Source organism: Branchiostoma lanceolatum, chromosome 8, assembly GCF_035083965.1.
Source record: "Branchiostoma lanceolatum isolate klBraLanc5 chromosome 8, klBraLanc5.hap2, whole genome shotgun sequence".
Taxonomy (NCBI): domain Eukaryota; kingdom Metazoa; phylum Chordata; class Leptocardii; order Amphioxiformes; family Branchiostomatidae; genus Branchiostoma; species Branchiostoma lanceolatum.
The window spans coordinates 19,346,841-19,369,444 of record NC_089729.1 but is presented as its reverse complement, the minus strand read 5'-3'; the positions used below and the strand labels follow the sequence as shown (position 1 = coordinate 19,369,444).

The 22,604-nt window shown below is 40.0% G+C and overlaps 1 protein-coding gene across 2 annotated transcripts; it reads left to right on the top strand.

The window, feature by feature from the left end:
• Positions 1–637: 637 nt before the first annotated feature.
• Positions 638–22,054, top strand: LOC136440262 (steroid 17-alpha-hydroxylase/17,20 lyase-like). Of its 2 annotated transcripts, XM_066436190.1 has the most exons (11): positions 638–726; positions 3,139–3,269; positions 10,012–10,185; positions 11,215–11,308; positions 13,010–13,168; positions 14,929–15,050; positions 15,518–15,604; positions 16,022–16,147; positions 16,504–16,743; positions 18,209–18,368; positions 19,026–22,052. In XM_066436190.1, the coding sequence occupies exons 2-11, from the start codon at positions 3,143–3,145 to the stop codon at positions 19,219–19,221; spliced, it is 1,485 nt and encodes a 494-aa protein (XP_066292287.1). In that variant the 5' UTR covers positions 638–726; positions 3,139–3,142; the 3' UTR covers positions 19,222–22,052. The 2 variants fall into 2 exon arrangements, with proteins under 2 accessions (XP_066292287.1, XP_066292288.1); XM_066436191.1 differs by lacking the exons at positions 638–726; positions 3,139–3,269 and adding an exon at positions 9,497–9,792 and having other exon boundaries at positions 19,026–22,054.
• Positions 22,055–22,604: the final 550 nt, after the last annotated feature.

Below are 22,604 nucleotides of genomic sequence, written 5' to 3'. Positions count from 1 at the left end.
GATCATCCTGAAACGTCACTGTCATGTTCGACAGAAATTTTCTTTTCTTTTTCTTCTGCTCGAGGAAAAACGACAACGAGTTGTTTTCACGGACCGCACCATCTCGAGTCATACTCACACACACACACACACACACACACACACACACACACACACACACACACACACACACACACACACACACAAACACACACACACACACACACACACACACAAACACACACACACACACGTGCACACACACATACACATACACACACAAAGGCAAACGTCTATGAAACATAACCTTCTTGGCGAAGGTTTCAAACGCTAGTATGGTACATAGAAGACGAAATGTTTCGAACTGAATTTCAGAGAAGGTATAGCATTAAAATTTGCTGTGTCGCATAATTTGCCAAGTCATGACAGTCCAAGAGACTCATTCTGTAGGTCGTTGACCTAATTTAAAATGTCACGCATGAAGTAATCAATGGATTGTGATCTCAAAGGTTGGCAACTGCGCAAACAAAGCTAGCAACGCAAACCACAGGAGTCTATATAAAGGCCCCATTGTGGCTTTAAGATTACTTAATCGCTGCTGTTTCAGGAGAAGGCCAGCCTTTTACCAGAGGAGACCTAAGGAGATTCTGTTAGAAACGTCAAAAGCTTTCTTTTCGTGGACTCATCTCGTCGACGTGAACCTACTACGTCATTGTTTGATCCTTCGTGAGGACTCGGAAACAACAGGTACTGTGTAACTTTTTTTGCCCCTTTAACAAGATCGTCAGATCAACTCTCCTGTAATCATAGGTCATAATCATCATCAGTCGACCTGCTTACGCACCGTCGGGCTTAGACCGCCCCTTGCGGGGCGACATGCCCTTTCGTTGGCTGATGCAAGACGGGATGCGCCAGGTCTCCCGTCCGGGTGAATGATGTAAATCACCGTATGGCTGATACGAGGAAGAGCTCGAGGTTCACCAGGCCTCCATACGGGTGATTTGTAGTGAATCACCCGGATGGAGTCCCTAACCGAAGCAAGGCATTCATTTCTACCTGAGAGAAGTGAGAAAGGTCGTGTAGAGTACAGTTCCCAAGAGAACAAGATCGGTGACATGACAGGATTTGTACCCGGAATCACTTGGGTCAGAGCCGAACACTCTGCCGTTCCGCCAAACGACCCCACCCTTTTACACTAGAAGGGGTCACTGCAAGAAACTTCTAGTGAGCGTTTGTGAGCATCAAATTACCCTACAGCTAGACACAGAACCGAACCTCCATGTTAATCATATAAGTAGCAGGTAAATGGCGTATGTTACCCAGGGCCTACCGAATTAAATTATATAATAGTCTCTTTGCCAGAGATAATCCTCGATATTGTACATTCTACATTTTTACTTGACATACAAGTCATAAGTTAACGTAAGAAGGCTAATAAAAATGCAGTCGTCCCTGGCACAGTAATAGCAGTGTGACCCCAACATAAAGTACTAGCAGGGACAAAGTAGGTGTGGGTGGGTTGACGGGGATCCCGTGCTAGAGCGGGTTTTCCTCCTGCCTGTCTAGGAAATATGTGTTAATTGTGGGATACGACCGAGCCAGGCAGTTGGAATTTCTTTGGGGATGGTGTGTACTTGCATTGGTGAGTTGGTAATTTTAACTGTTGGATCCCCCGGGTACGTCTCTGAGCTCGTTTGAGTAAACTAGCAATAGGATGGTGAAGCAGACGTTCCACAGAGAAGGGTCCACGGCAGGTATTTGAGTGTTTTCCACTCAGAGTCAGTCGGGCGGCTGTGCGCTGGACAGTCACAACAACATGTGTACCTTTGGTATCTTCGCAAATAAGGTTAGTGTTTGGGGTGTGGGTTGGGTCTGTGTGTAGCTTATCTTTCTGTCTGAGCAGCATAACTATATAAGGTGTGGATGGACCTTTATGATACTTGTTGTGTTTGGTATATGGGTTACAGACGTCATGTTAGTGTGGGGTTCGACTGACCCTGAATAAATGAATACCGGTAGAAAAAAATTCAGTGACCTGCAGTCCGCCTCACCGCCCTATTGATACAACGGTCGCATTCTAACAGTTTACTCATAGAAGCTCAGAGGCGTACCCGGGGGAGCCAACAGTTTAAATTACCGACTTACTATTGCACACAAAGACACCTACAGAGATATTCATTTTCTCAACACACTATCCCCCTGGCTTCCGTTGCAGTCCTTTCCACTAGCGATTGGCAGGCTCACAGCGGTAACAGGATCCCAAGCAGATACGGGGGCTCAAGCAGATACGTCCCCCCATAAAAGGAAAAATAAATCGCTAGTGGGAAGGACTGCAACGGAGGCTACTATCCCCCAATGAAATTCCCATTGCATGGCGCGGTGGTTACGTATCCCACAATTGACTCATTCCGAGCCAGGCAGGAGGATTACTCGCTCCAGCCCAACTTTGCCTCTTAAGGTTATGTTTGGGGTCAGACCGAAGAAGAAGAAGATGATTGGACTTCTTTTCTTGCTTTTTCTATGCCAGGAACTACTCCATTCTTATAAACAATGTTACGTAAACTTTTGACTTGACATGTGCCCGTTAAAAATGTAGTATAGTATCACGAATTATCTCTGGCAAAGACACTATTACATTATTCCATTCGGTAGGCCCTTGGTGACATACACCATTTACCTGACATTGTTATTAAATGATTAACATGGAGGTTCGTTCCGTGTCTAGCTGTAGGGGATTGATGGCTCACTATAGCTTTTCTGTAGTGGCCCCTTCTCCGTGAAAAGGAGTGGGGTCGTGTGGCGGAACGACAGTGTTCGGCTTAGACCCGAGTGGTCCCGGGTTCAAATCCTGTGAAGTCACCGATCCTGTGCCCTTAGGAAATGCACTCTACACGATATCCCTCACTTTTTTCAGGTGATAATGATTACCTAGCTTCGGTTAGGGACGTTCTCGGATAGGACGTTAAATCGAGGTCCCATTTATTGGGGAGCCACATCGCACGGTTGACGCCTACCACACCTTCGAAAAATAATAGGAGCATGATCCAGTTTGTCATGGTCCCAATCCTTCTCTCTGGAGTTGGTTATTCACTACGTACATATCATCCTGAAGTTGACCTTTGTTTGACTTCTAACTCTCTCTTTTCACATTTCCTACAGGACGATGTGGTTGATGACGATAACTGTGGGGTTAGTGACCCTGGTTTTGGTCACGTGGTTGAGGGACTATGTAAAACGATGGCGGATGCCTCCTGGTCCATTCTTCTGGCCAATCATCGGAAACCTTTTTTGTAAGTATCTTATCTCACTAGTGTTTAACTACAAATAAATAGTTTATACCATTTATGTAGAAGCACCTTGCATCAATTCGTAATAAATGCTTTATAGTTAACATAACCAATTAAAAAAATCAGTTCTCACTGTTTTGAAATAGTTAAAGGTCGCTAGCATAATTTACCAGTCACCGATTAACTTCATGACTGTGATAATTCTCTAATGGCATGTCCCGCTTATATAGTGGACAGAAGAATGTTAATGAATATGCTCACATGGAAATCTAGTGCACCCATGTCACAGATATATTTATCTACTTATGTCATGTCCTGACTCCATATCTACGTTTTTTTTGCCTAAAATGACTGAATAGAGCAATTTCGAGTATAAATAAAGACACAAACACACACTTGCAGCATTTACAAATGAAAGACTGCATTATAATAGACAAGTATTAATTTGTTGCTTGCTTTGTTACGCTTACTCATTAATTTAACCATTCGTACAACTCTCGTGCAACAAAGTCTGTGCATCCATTCATTTGTATGCATAGAATTTCAATTCAATTCTTTACAAACATAGAAAAAATACATTTTCTTCAAAAACTATTTAAATACAAATTAACACAGATAACTTTATTGCACAACAATTGTACAAGGTACAGAGTATGGCATTCACTGGTACATAGATAACATTCTACTAGGGTTATCCGTCTATCTTATACAATATGATGTACTAGTCTATCTTATACAATATGGTGTAGTAGTATGGGATGACAATGGGATTTTACAATTATTGGAGGAGTTTCTTACGTCTAGACATTCTTTGATATATTTCCCAATGTATACCATGCATGGGTTGTCACATGTCATTATGTACTTAAATTTGCTATTTAAGTCCATTGAGATAAATCCTGGTAAGTCCAACGATAGCATTGAGTATAGTGAATTACGTAAATCAAAATATTTGGGACATACAATCAAAAAGTGATATTCGTCTTCAACTACCTCTGGACAAAATGGACAAACCCTCTGGTCTATAGGGAGTTTTTGAAATCTCCCCGTTTCTATACTTAATTTATGGCAGCCAATTCTGAGTTTTGTGATTGCTCTACGTACGTCGAGGCTCTTAATGTTTGAAAGGTAGTTTTCTTGCTTATAAATCTTGTTTAAGGTAGAAAGAAAGGAAAGTTTGGAATTGTTTCGAATAGCGCAATGCCAATTTTGTATATAAACATCTTGTAGACGTTGTCGTAGCTGAGTTTTGATTATATCTATATGGTATGACTTCGGGTTCAGCCATATATGTCCAAAACCGTGGTAGTTGAGGATATTTTTCACGTGGACAACCCAATCATGTTCTCCTAAAAGAACAGCATTGTATGCCTCCCGAAGTAAGGTATGTTCGGGTAAATGAACTAAGCGGTGCCAGTATTTTACAAGTTGCATTTCTGCGTCCATCATCGTTGGGAAAGTTCCCATTTCTCCTCTGACACCATCGTTTGAGGCTTTGGCATGTATACCTAACAGGAATTTCTGGAAACGCATATCAATGATGTCAAATTCTGGAATATGTTGATTTGCGTGTAGGTTTATGATTTGGAAGCCGTTCTCTCGTAGAGTTTGGCTATTGGCATGACGCATTAGTATTTCTTTATCTGTATTTCTTTCGAAACATACAACATAGGTACTATTAGATTCAGAAGAGGTGGTTTTTCGACTGGTGGCAGGAAAGTTATTTTGAATATTAAGTATTTTTAGTAAAGTTGACAGAACCTTTTGAGAAGATTCACGGATGTTACCGGTATGTGATGCAATAATTTTCATATTTTTGGAAGAACGGTCAAAGCATGTGATCTCTGAGCCGTACATAAAGATGGGCTTGACGAATTTATCAAATAGGTTTTTCCCAAGATTGATTGAAATGTCATTGTTAGAGAGTAGAAGAGCCTTGAGTTTAAAAAGTGCTCTCATTGCTCTGGTTTTTAGATATTTCCTGGCAGTTTTGAACTTACCCGATGATGTAAACGGAATACCGAGGTAGGTATAGCTGTCAGTGATTTCTATTTCTTTGTCATAAATATGAAATTTGTATTTCTTCTTAGAACCTTTGCCGAAAACAACAACCTTGGTTTTTGAAACATTGACAGATAGTTTCCATTTCTTACAATACTTTTCTAGGCAATCAATACAATGCTGTAGCCCTTGTTTTGACGATGATATCAGAGCGAGATCGTCTGCCCAGGATAAACAATTTAGGGATTTTGAAGTTAGGACTGCAGGATCACATTTCGTGGGATCAAAACACTTAGAAATGTCATTTATGAATAAATTGAATAGTAAAGGGCTTAAATTGCATCCTTGTCTTACTCCGCATACGGAAGTAAATGAGTTTGATAGTCCATTGTCTAATCTAACGGCATAATTCACGTCCCTATACATGGATTTTATAATATTAAAGAAATTTCCTCCAATACCACATTGATACAACTTATAGAACAGCCCATCCCGCCAAACACTGTCAAATGCCTTCCTCATGTCAACAAAGCATACAAATAGTTTCCCACCTTTTTTACTTGTGTATTTGTCTATTAAAGATTTTAGGATATATATATTATCTGAAGTTCTACATCTTTTCCGGAACCCAAACTGGGTGTCATCTAATAGGTTGTTACTTTCTGCAAAGTTTTGTAACCTGTTGTTTAGGATGAGCGTAAATAATTTGGATAGACAACTAGAAATTGCTACTCCTCTGTAATTGTCTACATTAGATTTATCACCTGATTTGAATATTGGCGTAAGAATACTTGTGTTCCAATTAGAAGGAAAGTTGCCTTTGCTGAGTATAGTATTGAACAAAGTCACTAATGGCTGACATAAGGTTTTTGCCCCATACTTCAACATTTCATTTGAAATTGAGTCAATACCGGAAGCTTTTGCCGTTTTCAATAAACTTAAACCATTCAAGACTTCCCCTGCAGTAAATGGGAAATCTAAGGGGCTTGGGGTTTGACTATCTAATTGATTAAGGTATTCAGTGACCGTTTTTTCGAAAACAGTGTCAAAACTATTGTCATTAATCAGGTTATTTAAACTTGTAAAATGTTGTATCCATTCTTCTGACGTAATATTGGGATCGCAAGTATTTGACTTGTGTTTTCCATTTACTTCTTTGTCCAAATACTTTAAAAGTGACCAAAACTCCTTTGGATTGTTTTTGTTAAAATGTTCCAATTTTAACAGAAGGTCGGAATTGTACTTCCGTTTACGCTGTTTGATGAGTTTTTTGTAGTCACGCAAAGCTGTGAAATATTTGTTTCTAGTGTCTTTTAGCCACGGTTCTTTCTTCAATGCCAGCGATAGTCTTTTCAAACGTTGGCGTGAAGACCAGCAGCACTGATCAAACCAAGCTTTATTTTTCTTACCGCTTTGTGTGGGTTTCTTTGTTTGTCTATTGGGCTTTGCTTTAAGTGACTTTTTAGCTACGTCTAACAATAAATCTGTGAAATTTGTGACAGCTTTTTCTGTCGAAGAGAAAGATGTTTGGCAAAATTTTTGAAATTCTGAAATTGCATATTGATTATCTAGAATACTTTGATATGTTAATTTTGATTCATCGTTCCAAATGAATGCTGTTGGCTTGGGTTTAATCTGGTTGGTAGTTTTTGGAACATGAGGGGAATACTTTGTTGACAGTGAGAAGGAAACATGGCAATGGTCGGAAAATTGGGTGATTGGACTAATACTTACATATTGTACATCGGACAATAGAGACTTGCTTACAATACAATAATCGACAACGCTAGATCCATTATAGTGATAACAGGTAAAGTCGCCTTTTAGGTCCCCCGCGAATCTACCATTTAGAATAGTCAAATCCGCTGCTGAACATAAATCTATCAATGTTTTGCCATAGTTATTAACTTTGATATCTCTGTTATGTCTACTTTTGGTGAAGCTGATACCGTCCGATGTAGGATTGTCAAGCGCAAAAGTGTCAAAATAATTTTCTACTAGCAAGCCAGTTCTTGCATTTAAATCGCCTAACACAGCGATGTCACCTAGATTAGAGTATTTGCATATGTCATTAGAGAGAATTTCAAAGGGAGATTCATGAGTCGATTTAAAAGAAGATTCGGGGGGGATATAGGCATTGCATAAATATAAGTCATTTTCGAGACCAAAAAAATGCTTATCAAACTTGCACCATACACTGTCTACCGTACTACTGGCTAATTTAGAAATCCCTTTCCTGTACAAACTTTTGAAAAAAACTGCAACACCCCACGAATTTCGTTTTGCCCTTTTACTTCTAATTCTACTGCTAGAGAAAACACTATAACCTGGTATATCTAATTCTACATGACTGTCCAACCAGGTCTCTTGGACACAAATAACGTCACTATTTACTACATAGGAAATAAATTCTTCATCGTTAAATTTCTTACAACAGCTGCCTTGGATGTTCCAAGAAGAAAAAACTAGGGCAGACTTTTTTGGCATCCTCTGAATTTGAATGAGGGTATATAATAGCTACACGGAGTCGGTTATTATGGCATATAGTCACACAATAGAGAAAACGGAGAAAGAAAAACGAACATAATTCATCGTCTAGTATGAAAAACTGGACAGAATATTTGTGAATAGCAAAATGTATAACCGAAGAAAGGGAATGACTTTACCTCGGTCGCGTTAAATGTTTTCACCGGATCAAATCAAAGTTCATTCAAGGAACCAGAGATCAGGATATAAGAATGTCCCATGCTCTGCGGATGCGTTTACCGATCTCCTTCCATGGTAGAGCGGCCTGTTTGCTGGGTCGTACCGGTAGCTGTAGCGTGGTGATCGATGTTGTTGTAACGTGTTGAGTTCCCCCAACCTGTTGGCCTCCTGTTGTCGAGCTTCTCTTAGATGGTTGACTAGGAGTGGTCCAAGTGGCACGGCGTTGGCGCTGTTCTTGAATGGTTGTCCTCTGAAACCGCCTCGTGACGGGATGACGTTGTCACGATTGGTGACGGTGGGTAGAGATCCCGTGTTAGTATGCTGGCCGGAGGGACGGTGTCCATGTTGTGGGTGCGTCATGGGGAGTTTTGTCCCACTCCTGGGGTCTAGATGGATTTGGTCCTTTAGATAAAGCCGTCTGTCTTGGGTCAGCTTCCTGTGTTTGATGTATATGAAGTCTGATTTCTTTGATAGTTTGAGTACCTCCTGATTGTATGCTTTGATGTTTGTGTTCCGTGTGGAATTGTGGTTCGGCCCTCTTTGTAGTACCTGGGACACAGCTACCCTCGCATTCGGGAAGGACTTCTTTGTTGTTTCGAGTAGCTTGCTGGTGTTATGGAGAGTCCTTTGAACTGAGTCAGGGTGTGTTTTGCTGTTATCTGGGTCGTTGGATCCGACGTGGAGAATAACAGTCTTAGTTGTGGAGTCTTTGATGTTGCTGATGTTGTCGATGGCCGCCGTTATGGTACTGCTTCTGTGAATATTTGTACGTTCTTCTTTGAAGGCTCGGTTAGGATCAACATCTCGGAAGAGTGAATCCGCGAAGATTCTGACACCTCCCTCGATATCCTCACTTCTCAAGTTGGTGTTGTCTGTAGATAGTTTGCGGGTGTTCACAGATGTAGACATCTTGGCATTGACAACGGGCGTTTGGACGCCGAGAACAAAGGTTGTATTGTTATTCTGCTGATTAACGGTAGTATGGCTATTGTCATGTGAAATAGACCCGTCATTGTCATGGGGAAAGGGGGCTTTGTTGTGTAGAGAGTTCGTTACATGACAAGGGCCAGATGCAAACATCTCTTCCAGCTCCTTTGATCTATTTACAAGTGCCTGGATTTCTGAATCTTGTTTTTTTTATAATGTCCTGTAGTTCAACATTTGATGCAGACAAGGCATCGACTTTAAGAGACATATCACGATGTCTCTCTCTCCACAGGTTTCTTTCGATCATGATCTCTTGGGTTGCTTCGTCTTTCTCCTTTATGAGTTTTTCTTTCTGTTGGGCCAGGTCTTTGCGAGAATTGGTGAGGTCGGTCTGTAGTTTTGAGGTAGCCTTTCTGATGTGAGTTTCAAGCGCCTTCTGAGCGGCTTCGAGCTGTGTAGATATGGTGTTCATTGTCTTCGCATGGGTCTTCTCTCGTTCCTTTTCTTTCATGATCAGATCATCCCTGAAGGCGTTGAGTTTACCTATCGTATCTACGTATTGTTTCTGTAGATCGTTGAAAGCACAGTCACTCACTTTGATGGATTTTTCAATGGAAACCATACGATCTAGGTATCCTTGAGGAAGGTTTGACGTACCTGCTTCGTTTTGTAGACTACTCGACTTGTCTGTTGTAGAAGTTACGTTGACTACCGGAGGAATCACCGGGGGGTCGCGTGGGTCGGCGGTTATGGCGTCATCAGTAGTTTGCGCGCCATTTTCCAATTCCTGTTGCATCTGTTCTTGCGCGTCTTCAAGTCCCTGTAGTGTTCTTGGAATGGTGGATTTTACACAAATGATATACATGTAAACTGTGCATCCCTTACACGACAGGTATCCATTATTTATCCTGCATTTACTAACCCTCTGTGCATTTCTCTCTTTCAAATTTATCAATGCATCAAATGCCACTAAAACTGCAACCGAATCATTGAATAAACGTTTCTAAAAATCAGACAGATTTCTTCTGGGATCCGTATGTTAAGATTACAGCAAATGCTCACGCATGTTGATATTTGATCCTCAAATGTAAGATGTTCTGCTTTGTTACAGTGTTTGATGGCCAACCCTATTTCACTTTCATCGAGCTCGCCAAGAAGTACGGAGACGTTTTCAGCCTGAAGTTGGGCATGACGGACGTGGTTGTTCTGAACAGTATGGATGCTGTAAGGGAAGCCCTCGTCAAGAAGGGTGCTGACTTTGCTGGCAGGCCGAAGACGTTGACATGTAAGTACTGTGTACCTATCAGAATCTGAAAGTACACCGGAAAATGACGGTCGGGTGGAGTGGTGTATGACTGGGTGTGGCAGAAAGATGAGTGAGTGAAAGAATGGAGTGATGAGTGAGTGAAAGTGGGGCAATGTGTTGTAGAAGACACGATGAGCGTGTTTGCGTGAGTTCATAGCTACCCCACATCTTTAAATACACTTCAAAAACATCAGAGTCTTTTGAGGCAATATAAGCGAGTGTAAAAATGTTCTTGGTCCTTACACGAGCATCGGAGGTCGATCAAACTTTGTTAGAGGAAACAAGTATAGAAATGTGTTCTAGAAAACAACAGGAAGTTGTGAACCTGTGGTCATAGCCACCCGATAGATTTAAATCTTTGTCATAAGTCTTACATACCGTATTGTTCTTTAGAAAGTTGTATCCATTCAATTTGCTTTCCTAAATTGACCCAATTTTGCACAAAAATGTTACATATTTTCATCAAGCTGATCAAACCAATTAGAAGTACAAAAACATACAGAACTTTTATTAGTGCAAGACAAGCAACAAATACAAGTCATCACACAATGCTATGAATACCTCGTCTTTCAAAAGACTCACTAATTGGTGTCATCACACTTAATGCTATGCCAAACGAGATATAACACGATTAAGAATACCTTCAAGTAGCAGACTCATCACCCTCGGATTGATTTGTTAAAAAAATCGTATTTTGTTAGAATAATCGTAGAGTGGAACACGTTATCGTCAATAACTGTATCCTCATTAGATAGCTTAAACAATACATTCAATTAGATGACACATGCGAAGCTTGTGTGTCACTCCGAATGGCTGTTATACTTGTTATATAGATACAAAAAGAGATACAGAAAGACTTGCAGGCCTTAAGAGATTTTGTGGCTTGTCCATATTTACTTATCAGTTAATAACATATTTAATGATGTTATGCCTGAAGATGATAAGTCCTACACCATTGATGGACTCACAATTAAAGGCATCTGTTTCCCAAAATGATTTTCCTGTCAGCGGACCTCTTAACTGAAGGCGGGAAGGACATCGCCTTTACAGACTACAGCCCGACATGGAAACTGCACCGGAAACTGTTCCACAGTGCCACCAGGTGGGGTTTAAAAAATGTGTTGTAAACTCTCAACTAATCAAAAAGATCCGTTCCCATTTTGATTAGGTCAAAGCGTTTTTCCAAAATAAATACACTCAGCACAAAAAGTTCGGAAACCTAACTTTGGTCGATCATATCTCCGTTGTTTCTTGATAAGTTTCAATGATTTACATATCATTGAAAAGCTTGTAAGATCTTCTTTCCCACGATACCAAACTTACTAGGGTTGTCAATTAAGGCAACGAGCACCAGACCTGCTTACGCGGGCGGGTCACATAAATTGAATACAAAGTGCCCAGATTACCCAGCTTAAGTCGAACGCTCAATTCAGTAATTTTTCTTCTGCTGGTAGCACGTGGCGTGTGTACGAGGGTAATATGAAACTTGAATCAACAAAACACATTAATATGAAAGCCATGGTTATTTCTTGTAGTCTTCATCCAAACAACAAATTGCGTAAAGGAGCCTCAGTCCACAAGCCATGTGCTGTCACCACAGGCCGGCACATCCCCCTCATGCTTGTCACCAGTTTTGTTACACGGTTCCTGGCCATTTTTCCACAAGGAGTCGTCGCAGGTCGTATTGTTCTGTTGATCATTCTTGCATGCACAGCTCGGCCAAGCTGATCAGTGATCACAGAGTCTGAGAGGTGTTCAATTGTGTAGAGATCTGGGCTGCAGAAAGGCAATTCTATCCTCTGTATTCCTGCATCCCGGAGGTGGTCTGAAATGACTCTCATTCTGTATGTACGTGCACTATCATCTTGTAGAATGGCACTCAGTCTCATATTGCAGAAGTAAAGATCTAGGAAATGTGACTGGATGGAGAATAGTGTCTCTATATCTTGACACATCGAGGTTGCTTAGGCTGATTAGCCTGTGTTTTTTTTTCCTCTGGCAGTTGCCCCACAACATGACGCTGACTCCACAAACACTGTTAGTCTATCTGTGCAACAGTCAGCATAGGGTTCTCCTCGCTGCCCCAACACTTTCATTTACCCATCCAACAGTCAAAATAAATCTACTCTTATCTGTAGCTGTGAACATAACATTCCTCCACACACTGTTTCATTCACGATGTGGACGATACCACCGCAAACGGGGTTGGCGCTGAGCTGAGTATCTAACACTAGCAGGGAAATTTGGGCACTTTTTTCTACAAACCACTCGCGTAAGCAAGCCTAGTGCTCGCTACATGAGATTGCAATTATAATGAGTTGGGTATGATAGCAAAGGAAAATATACAAGATTTCATCGATATATATTGCATTAAAATTGATCAAGAAACAACGGAAATATGATCAACCAAAGTAAAAGTTTCTAAACTTTTTTGTGCGTAGTGTATGATGACGAGGCAGTGGCAAATAGATACATACTTTAGCGAGGTGCTAGCGTTACTATTTTATGGACCAATGGGTTTGACATGGTAATATTGCTGCTTGTCCAGAAGTGTTTCGTCTTGTAAATGACACCTGTATCTTTATTCTTTCTGCTTTTATACTTCATGTGTATGTCAGGGGGGTGACTGTCAGCCAAGTACACGTGTATCCATCCTATTATAGATAGGGTCGCTTTTCAGGTCAATTCTCTGCCGAATAGTCTAACAACCGTCATAAGAGAACTGATTACCATCTGGAAACTTGCACAAACTATAATCTGATTGGATCTGAATCGTACGGTCTTCTTCATCACCTTTAATTAGGGGTTACGCTTCAGGACAGAACTTACAGAGTAGAGTCCACGAGTCGTTGGAGGAAACCGTCGCTGAGTTCTCCAAGATGGAGGGCCGAGAAGTGGACCTTGAGGACTACATATATAAGCTTGTCTACAACGTCATCTGTTCGGCTGCATTCGGTGTAAGGTAACGTATCTTCTGGTTTGTCCTTTTACATACATGCGATTATAAAGGGGGCAATGGTTGTAAGTCGCCAATTCAGTGGGTGCAACTGTACTCCTAGCATTACTCCTGTCAAGTCAATATTAAAAAAACACACAAAAAACTGAATACCAGAATGTGAATGAATGTCACTGGCTACATCCAAATTCTTTAAATGGTGAACGTGTCAAATTTCATGTACTATATTCATTTTTTATTGAAGTTTCATTTATATACATAACAATGTTTGTCATATAACGGTTATCCGTATTCGACCAAATAAAACATGCAGCGGAAACACCCGAAATCATCATATAAACTGGTACCTTTAGAGTACGATGAAATTAATTTTACTGATCATAGCTGCAGGGTTGTCTGACCAGTACAGCTTCTCAGTGCCAGCTTTTTCAGACCCTCTAAAAACAACGGGAATCGTTTTTATTTCACTAGTTTATGGTTTCTTTCCTCCAACATACCCCCAATATGTTATACACCGATAGAAAGCAAAGAGTCTACCCTTTCTATTGGGGTAATGTAACTTTAGCCTAGTGACTGTACTAATGATTTACAAGGACAATAATGCAAAAAAACATACACTTTTCATAAACCTATTGTATTATAGCATCAAACCATTTGTGAAATCCCATTATCAGTGCCACAGCATTTATGAGAGGTCTTGACAACATCAGTCTTGCAAACACATGAAAAAAAATTCACTCAGGTATTTATGACTGCAGACTGTCCTGGGTGCTGAACGGATTATTTAGCTGAAAGGCTGATTTATTACAACGCAGTATATTCCTTTCTGAGGCTTTAGGAAACATAACTCTTTAATATGAGCTGGAGGTTAACAAATAACACTTTCTTCCAAAATGAGTACCAGCTTGCTTGCATAAATTTCATGGATAATTAACACAAGAAAGCAATAAAAACATATACTTCCCACAATGCTTCCAAGCAATCCAATCTAGCACACATTGAACAACAGAGCACATGGACCATTCAGTTTATAAGAATTCTGACAATATCAGAATCACATATAAGAAAAAAAAAATACACAGGTATTACTGTACGTGAGTTTATGACCACGGACTGTCCTGGGTACTGAACTGACTACACGACTTAAAGGCTGGTACAACATAGCATTTACCATTGTGAGACTATATAAAAAATATTGTGCACAACACATATTTCTCGCCTTCAACATCTCTAACGTTCACAAACAATACTATTGTCAGCCTCGAAACCGATGTCGAATTTTCCAATACCGCATTTACTCCGTCGCCGTGAGTTAATTCCGTTTGAGACGACGCGAACTTGTTCCACGTGCATGCCGTCGCTGTCGCAAATAACTGCAGAATCCTCGATCAATGAACCGATAATTTGTCGTTGAAGACAAGAAAAAAAAATGTTCCTGCAGACGACGCGGGCGGCCATGTTGGATACGTCATGGCCACAAGGCATCGTAGGCCTCATGGATGACGTAATCAGTGATTGCGCAACGCCCTTTGACTCCTGACACTAGGTCACCAGGCCAGCAAACTAATTTCTGGGTTTGACGCGCAAGACATGCGGCGATTTGGTTTTCTTCCGGGGGATACCCTTAACCGGCTGTAACCAGGAGCGGCAATATTCACAAATTTCTGCATCACGGGATGAACTGGGAGGGGCAGCTTAAGGGTTAAAGATATAAGGTTTGTAAAAAAATTTCCAACACTTAATAACCAAGACTTTGTATTAAACAGGTACAACATGGACGACGAGGAATTCAAAACTCTGATTAAAGTGACCAATGAGAGCAACGAAATTTTCGGACAAGGCCTTCTTGCTGACGTCTATCCGTCACTTCGGTCCCTGCCTACACCAAGTGAGTAGATAAATATTTACTTCTGTGAAGGGAGGCGCCGTTCTAGTGTGTATGTTTGTTTTTCGCTATGTTTTTGAACTTGTCTTCAAATATATATATATTACATCTATGACCGAAAAATGACAAGACGTAAATGCCCCACAACTATAGCGATTAGTCAACATTACCTGAGTCCCAGTCATTCCAGGTCATGAAGTCAATGACAGACTCAAATACCTGTCTTTTGAAGTATCCTTTCTCTACTATTGAGCAAATTTTAACTACAGAAAGATATGATCCTAGTGCTAACTAAAGGCAATGTTTTACATCTAGTAAATTGCAACTGTGCTTGCAGGATACCTTTTCTAAACAAAAAGAGCTTCCCAGAACTTTACATGTATCATAAAAAAATAGTCGGTAAGATAAACTAACTTGAAGACATAATGTTTTTAAAACGTACCTCCTATGATTACTTGCCTCCTATACAGCCAAAAATACCTTACAAAAAATGGTTGAACAGTTGTTGGGGATCTTTGATCGTCACCTGGAGCAGCACCGGGAAACATTTGACCCAAGTAAGGTGACATCATTTTTTTCACGTGAAACAACCTGTTTTTAGTTCGGTAAGGCTCCAGAGGATACAGGCTGGAGAGCCACATTAATGGGAAACCAACTTCTTGGCAGCTAAATATACTGTCGGCCAAAAATCAACGGTTTTCGAGATAAGTCAAATATCATTTCACAGATTATTAGACGACCAAGGTGATCTTTGAGCTGAGATCTATTGGAAGAGGCGTTCTGAAAATACCGAGAAGACTTGAGTTTGGTCTTTTTGGAAGCGCAATGGTCTTTTAATTTCTTTATTAAGCTACTCCATACTTTTATTATATTTCATCTAAATTGTCACAAAAAGTAATTTTATGAGGCAAATCTTCATCTTAATAGTTCTGTTCCTTAAGTATAGTAGTGAATGGCAATGTACGCTTCTGCAGGCAACCTCCGTGACATCACAGATCACATGATCAAGGCTCAGAAAGATGCTGAGGAGGAGGGGATCTATGACGTCACCTCTCTCACAGACTGTCATCTCAGGCAGACTATTGCTGACGTCTTTCTTGGTAGATAGGCTTTTTTTTTCTTATTCCCTATTGCACTCTAATCATTACCTCACACATCAGACCATGGTCAATGATTTTATATGTATCTATTTCTGATGTATATGCACCTACTCTTAAGCTGAATATGATCTTACAGCCAAATTGCTAGATATGCACATCAAGTACTCAGATTGGATGATTCTATGAAATCTTCGTTTGCTGTTATTGACAGATTGTGCAGAAATGGTTGAATGCACACGTCTATGTCGATTGCAATTGGATGTAAATCCAAGTATAACAATCTTATCAATTTCGACGTCCAGGTCATGAGTATGTAAATTATAGATAGTGGTGTAATATGACCATTGTCTCCTCAGGGGGTACAGACACAACGATCGTGACCCTACGCTGGGCCATCCTGTTCCTCGCTGCCCACCCGGAGATCCAGGTGAAGGTGGCTGCTGAGTTGGACGGTGCGGTGGGCCGTGACAGGCTGCCTGAGCTGTCCGACCGTGAGACCACTCCATACACCGAGGCGACGATCCATGAGGTCATGAGGATGGGGTCCATTGCTCCTCTATCTTTGCCACATGCTACAACTGTCGAAACCACGCTGAGTAAGTACCGGTTCTTGTTGTTTTATTTGTAATGAATAAATACCTTTTATTGCACATTTTTACCACACTGAGATAAAAGCAGGTCACAACAGAACAGAACAAAACATATTGAACAAATACAGTTAACAGATATAAAGAAAAACTATCATCAGGTAAACTCAAGTTATCCTCGCTGGTCAGTTATATGTAGTAGATATAAGTTGCACTAGTTCATATAGTATATATACCAAATTTGGGATGGGACTGCCTAGGCTATGTGTGTGCAGGAGTCTGTTCACATCTTTCACATACTTTGCTTCATATTTTTTTTCCTCAATTTCTGGCTACTTTCAAAACAAATATATATTTTCATCTTCAGACACTATGACGCGGTATCAAATCACAACGATGTGAGATTTGGTATGTGTCTGCCTTGGGCATGTACTAAATGAAAGTTAAATTTTTGGCATATAGCTTTTGGAAGTGATTTTCTTTATTTCTAAACCAAAAACGTATACTCTTCAAGAAAAGGGGAGACTACTCTTGAATACATTTTTTTTAGTGAAAGTTTCTAGGACTGGCTCATAAACATCAAGGTGCTGCTGGAAGTGTTAATTCTTACATTGGGGTGACATTTTTTTTTTTTAAATCCAATTTTGGACTGAGTTGATTACATTCAAAAGTCCGTTTCTTCAGGTTTTTTTTGGACTGGTCCATTTTGCATCGAGGCACCACTTGGGAAGTCCATTCTGGCACAGAGGGACATCTTTTTAGAATCATTTTTTAAAGTGGAAACGTCTTTGGACTCGTTCATTTCATACGTACGTATGTGCCACTTGAAGTGTTTTAGTCGGCCTGGTGGGGATATTTTCCGATTAAACTTTTGGTTTTGGATGTGGTTTTGGACTGGTCCATTCTATATTGGAATGCATCTGGAAGAGTCAATTCCTGCATGGCGGGACTATTCTTGTCAAATACAATTTGTACAGAGGTGATTCATTTTTACAAAATGTCAATATAGTATAATTTTTGTTTTACAAAATGTTTAAAAAGTATTTGTTTTATTTAAGTAGTCCGTTATGTATGGCGTTATCGTCAGACGACTCCATTATTGCCTATGAGGTCAAATTTGGGAAGCTCCGTTTCATTCTGGGATGACTTTTCAGAATTTTTTTTTGGAATATTAGTTTAGCTCAGGTGTGACTTTGGAACAGGCAATTCTTCGAAGAGAAGGGATATGGGTGAAATATGCCGTATTTTCTCGTGCAAATGTTGCCCTTCTAGTTCCTCTCTCACTGTTATACAACCTACATTTTATTAAAAAATATCATCCTTCCCCTATCATATTCGAATAGCAATAGTATAAAGTGTATCCGTCCATTTGTGGTAGATGGCAATTGTACTAACATTGTTTCACGCTCTTTCACCATTGTTTAAGTTAACATGTGTTACATGTTGCTGTACCATCCAAACCTACACCCCTCAGGAGGTTACCAGATTCCCAAGGGTACTTGGATCATGCCGAACCTGTGGGCCCTGCACCATGACCCTACCACGTGGGGAGATCCGGACGTTTTTCGGCCTGAACGCTTTTTGGATGAGAACGGGATGCCAATACCGAAACCTGCGGCTCTAATGCCTTTCAGGTTGGTAACAAAGTTGAAATCTAATGTTAGCCAGGAATCCAGTCTTGCTTTCTAGCGACTGTTGAAATAGGACTTGAGCTGACAAGATTTCATCCCAGGATACCTTACGTACGGGCATGATAAAAAAAGCAATTTCAAGCGGGCAGCAACATTTGAGATGTAGTAACATATTCTTTTAAAGGAGTCACAGGATGTTGACATCATCGACTGAGATATTGTGTGTGTATGTGTGCTTCATCCCTGCGGATGTGCTATTAGGTTATCATCGTCATTAACAATTGTATACAAGATATTTTTCATTGATATCTTTCGAATGCCTATCACTCCCCATAATTGCGATTATCTGTTAGTGCATGTGACCGATAGTCGTGTTATCGATAATTCAGCGATTATCTTTCACACCTGTTACATGATGAAATAAGTGCTATTAGTTTTATAATTTCCGTGAGTAGTTTTTTTTAGGTTGGTAAGTCCCTGAATAAAAAAAAAATCATTCGGCCATAGATAAATTACTTGGTTAATCTAAAAAAGTATTCCTATTCAGTACAAATGTATTTTTTCAATAATTTTCTAATTTTTTTTTTTATTATCAATACTAAAACATGATGCTTTGACTTTCTTGGTACCAGCTGTCTTATCTCTCTCTGTCCCCTTCAGTGCCGGGCGTCGTGCTTGTCCGGGTGAGGCTGTGGCAAAAGCGGACACCTTCCTCCTGCTTGGAGGACTGGTCCAGAACTTCCGCTTCAGCATTCCCGAGGGTGAGGGGCCTCCTGACTTCACCCCTGATGAGAGAGGCGGAAGCAACTTTAGCCTACCCTCCCCGTATAAGGTGGTGATGACCTGCAGGAAGTGAATGTTTGTGTGGTGATGACAGGCAGGAAGTAAATGTTTGTGTGGTGATGACCTGCAGGAAGTAAATGTTTGTGACCTACAGGAAGTGGATACTGAAGTCATACGATGGCAAAGACCCTTGCCCTGTCACAGAATATCTCAGGATAGTTATACATTAAGCTCGATTACTAAGACAACGAGGCTGATGATTTTTTATCAAACAAATCAACCATGTTAGAAACTATTTTTCTGTGCCCAGGGTTGTACGTTAACCTAGAAAACGTAGTTGCAAGTGAGAATTAAACCCCATCACGAAGCCATGTTTTTCCAAATCTCCTAGCCATGGGTCGATAAAAATAAATATAAATACCAGACTGTATCCACACTGAAAATGATGACTGGAACAGATAAGCAAATAAACAAACAAACAAACAAACAAAGCATAAAACTGATCAAAAGATTCAAATATCCTTCTTTAATGGCTTTTCGAAAACATTATAGAACCATGCAGAGTGATCAAGAATACTTGTAACAGAGTTTTAGTTGCTGTTTTTCGAAATCTTTTTGAAAAGTTTCTGCAGCTGAACTTCAACTTTCAGGTCAGCTCTGTCAAAATTGTATCAAAGTATATAGTTTTAGCTATAGTTTACAACTTGAAAATGCCCTGAGGTTGAATCATAGTTTGACATGGTAGTTACGTGTCACGAAATATGGCTAGTAACGTGATAATACCTTTACCTTCTCTTGTGGTGTCAACATGGTATGCTTAAAATACAGTATAGACTGAAGCTCTGAATACCTGTACATGTAACTTCCAGCCAATACCAAACAGAGCATGGCAAGCGGATGTTTCCATTTATATTCATCATTGGGTTACATTAGGCTACCTTTTTCATGGGCAACCATCCTTTAATAACTGTTTATAGCAGAGTTACTTTTGATTGTCAAACTCCGCTGCAGTATTTCAGGTACTCACTAGGAGGTCCATTGTCGAACTTGACATTCCTTTCTGAAAATCCCACCCATCCACTAAATATCATGCAGAAAAATCACAAGCTTGTCGGGTAATCTTGTCCACGCACAAACACACATACGTACGTACGTAGCTCGCTGCAGTACCAACGGAAATTACCAGGTAAAACATTTTCGAACCTGACCTTCGTACCCACAGCCGCTACCTACCTACTCATTAGCACGATGCAGACTGCAGATATTCAAAATTGGTTAATTATGAAGGAACTTTTAAAAATGAAGCTCGACACCCCACTCCAACGCAGCTCTTCATTCATATACATGTACATCATAGCCATTCTTAGGCTCTTATTATCTTCAATGTTTATTGTTCAAAACACATGCTACCTCTTATATTAACTGAAAAGCTTGCTGAGGACCAATAGACAGATGTTAAGAAATATAAAAAGACTTAGTAGTCTAATGCCAAAATCCAAATATCTGACTTCCTGGTGACGCGGTACGTTCTATTCTGTACCTGTCTTTTTTTGTGGATCTCGGTGGCCTTGAGCCGAACTGAACTACCGTGTTAAACCAGTTGGAAAATGTATGGACTGATATTTTTGTTCCCGATTCGGGACAATCTTTATCAAATTTTAATGATATTTAGTATCCTCTGCACATTTAGTACAATCTGCATGTAGATCATTATAAATCGACTGACGCTACCTTTTAAAATTGTCACTGCATTCTACGTATAGAACATGCCACTTGTAGAGATGACCTTTTACATCACAGATAAGCTGTCCTTGTCAAGTTGATCTTTGTGAAGCCCTGGTTTTTTTTCAAGGCATTTCTATCCAGCTAGCTAGGCCCTGGCTTTTTGACGTGTCTTCAGATCTGTTTAGCACGGTCCGTTGTCTAATTATGACATGTTAGATGAGGATGACACTGTAAAAATCAACGTCAATGTGAGACGACCGTTTTTCTTTTCTTCTTCTGTATGAGCTGACCTGAAAACGAGTTGTTTTTACGGACTATACCATCTCGAGTCGTAAGTAACATTCTCTTGTCTTCATGTTTTGTGTCACGTCTAAGACGACAACATTCTGTTGCCAGGAAGACCAGAATATGTCATTTAAACATTCAACAATTACATTAATCCTGCCTGATCTTCAAAAAGATGACGTTTTTGTTTCATTGGTACGATGCAGACTTCTTTTCCCCGAAAGCACGTTCCTTATTTAAAATTGTTCAATTCTCAGAAGCTTGACCCCTTCCCCCAGCTCTCCATTTATATAAACAAATGATAAGAAATATGGTACTACTTTAAGTTGTCAACTGCTATAATTAAATCCTGAAAGCTCACTTCCTTGTGACGCGAAAGGTTCTATCGACCGGTCATTTTATTGATCTCTGGGCCTAAACTAAACTCCCGTGTTAAACCAGTCGGACATTTTTTGACTGACTGGTTCTGATTCGTGACAATCTTCATATCAAATTTTAAGGGCTGATGTTTAGTATTGTCTGTACATTTACTACATTCATTTACATGTAGGTTCTCAAAAACTTGACAAACTCTTCATTAAAAACTTCACTGTATTCTATTTGAAGAACATGTTACATGCAGAGCTGACCTTTTACTTCACAGATTAGCTGTCCTTGCAAAGTTGATCTTTGTGAAGTTCTGTTTCTGTCATTTCTGTCCAGCTAGCTTGATAGTGGCTTTTGAATCTGTCGTCAGATCTGTTTAGTACGATCCATTGTCGAACTGAGACATTTTAGATGCATACGGCACTGTCAAAATCAACGTAAATGTAAGACAACCATTTTCTCCTTCTGAATGAGCAGATACGTTAACGATCGAGTGTTTTCACGGATCGTACCATCTCGAGTCGTTGGTAAATATATTTTACATCGATTTTTTTATGTCAAGTCTAAGATTGAATTGTTGTCAAGAAGACCAGAATTCATCCTTTCGGCATGTTGTATAGATACCATATTTGTAAACCACGCGCAGTATGGCAGAAAAGCTTTAGGGTTGATTGATTGTTAAATAAAATGTAAACTATAGTATCTTCGAAATGTCAGCATTTACTTGCGCATCATAAAGGGCAGGCGTTGGCCTTTATTCGAGGTCACTAATCATTGTCATTTGCTAACAAATGCTTTACAGAAATCTTCGCAACTTTTTTTGCTGTATATAGCTACACATGGATATCCACTTCGTCGCGAAGATTTACTAAAAACGTATACGTTAAGTTGAATACTTTGGCTGATGGCCAACATGACGTAGCTGAGGATATAAACAGATCATAGTGACAACACGGGGAAAGGAATCATAGGATGTTTAAATTGAGTTGTGCCAAGTCCGTGTAGAACAAGTAAGAAAGATGTGACGATCCGAGTAAAGTAGAATAAAAGGTGTTCTATGTCAGTATATTTCGGCAAAAT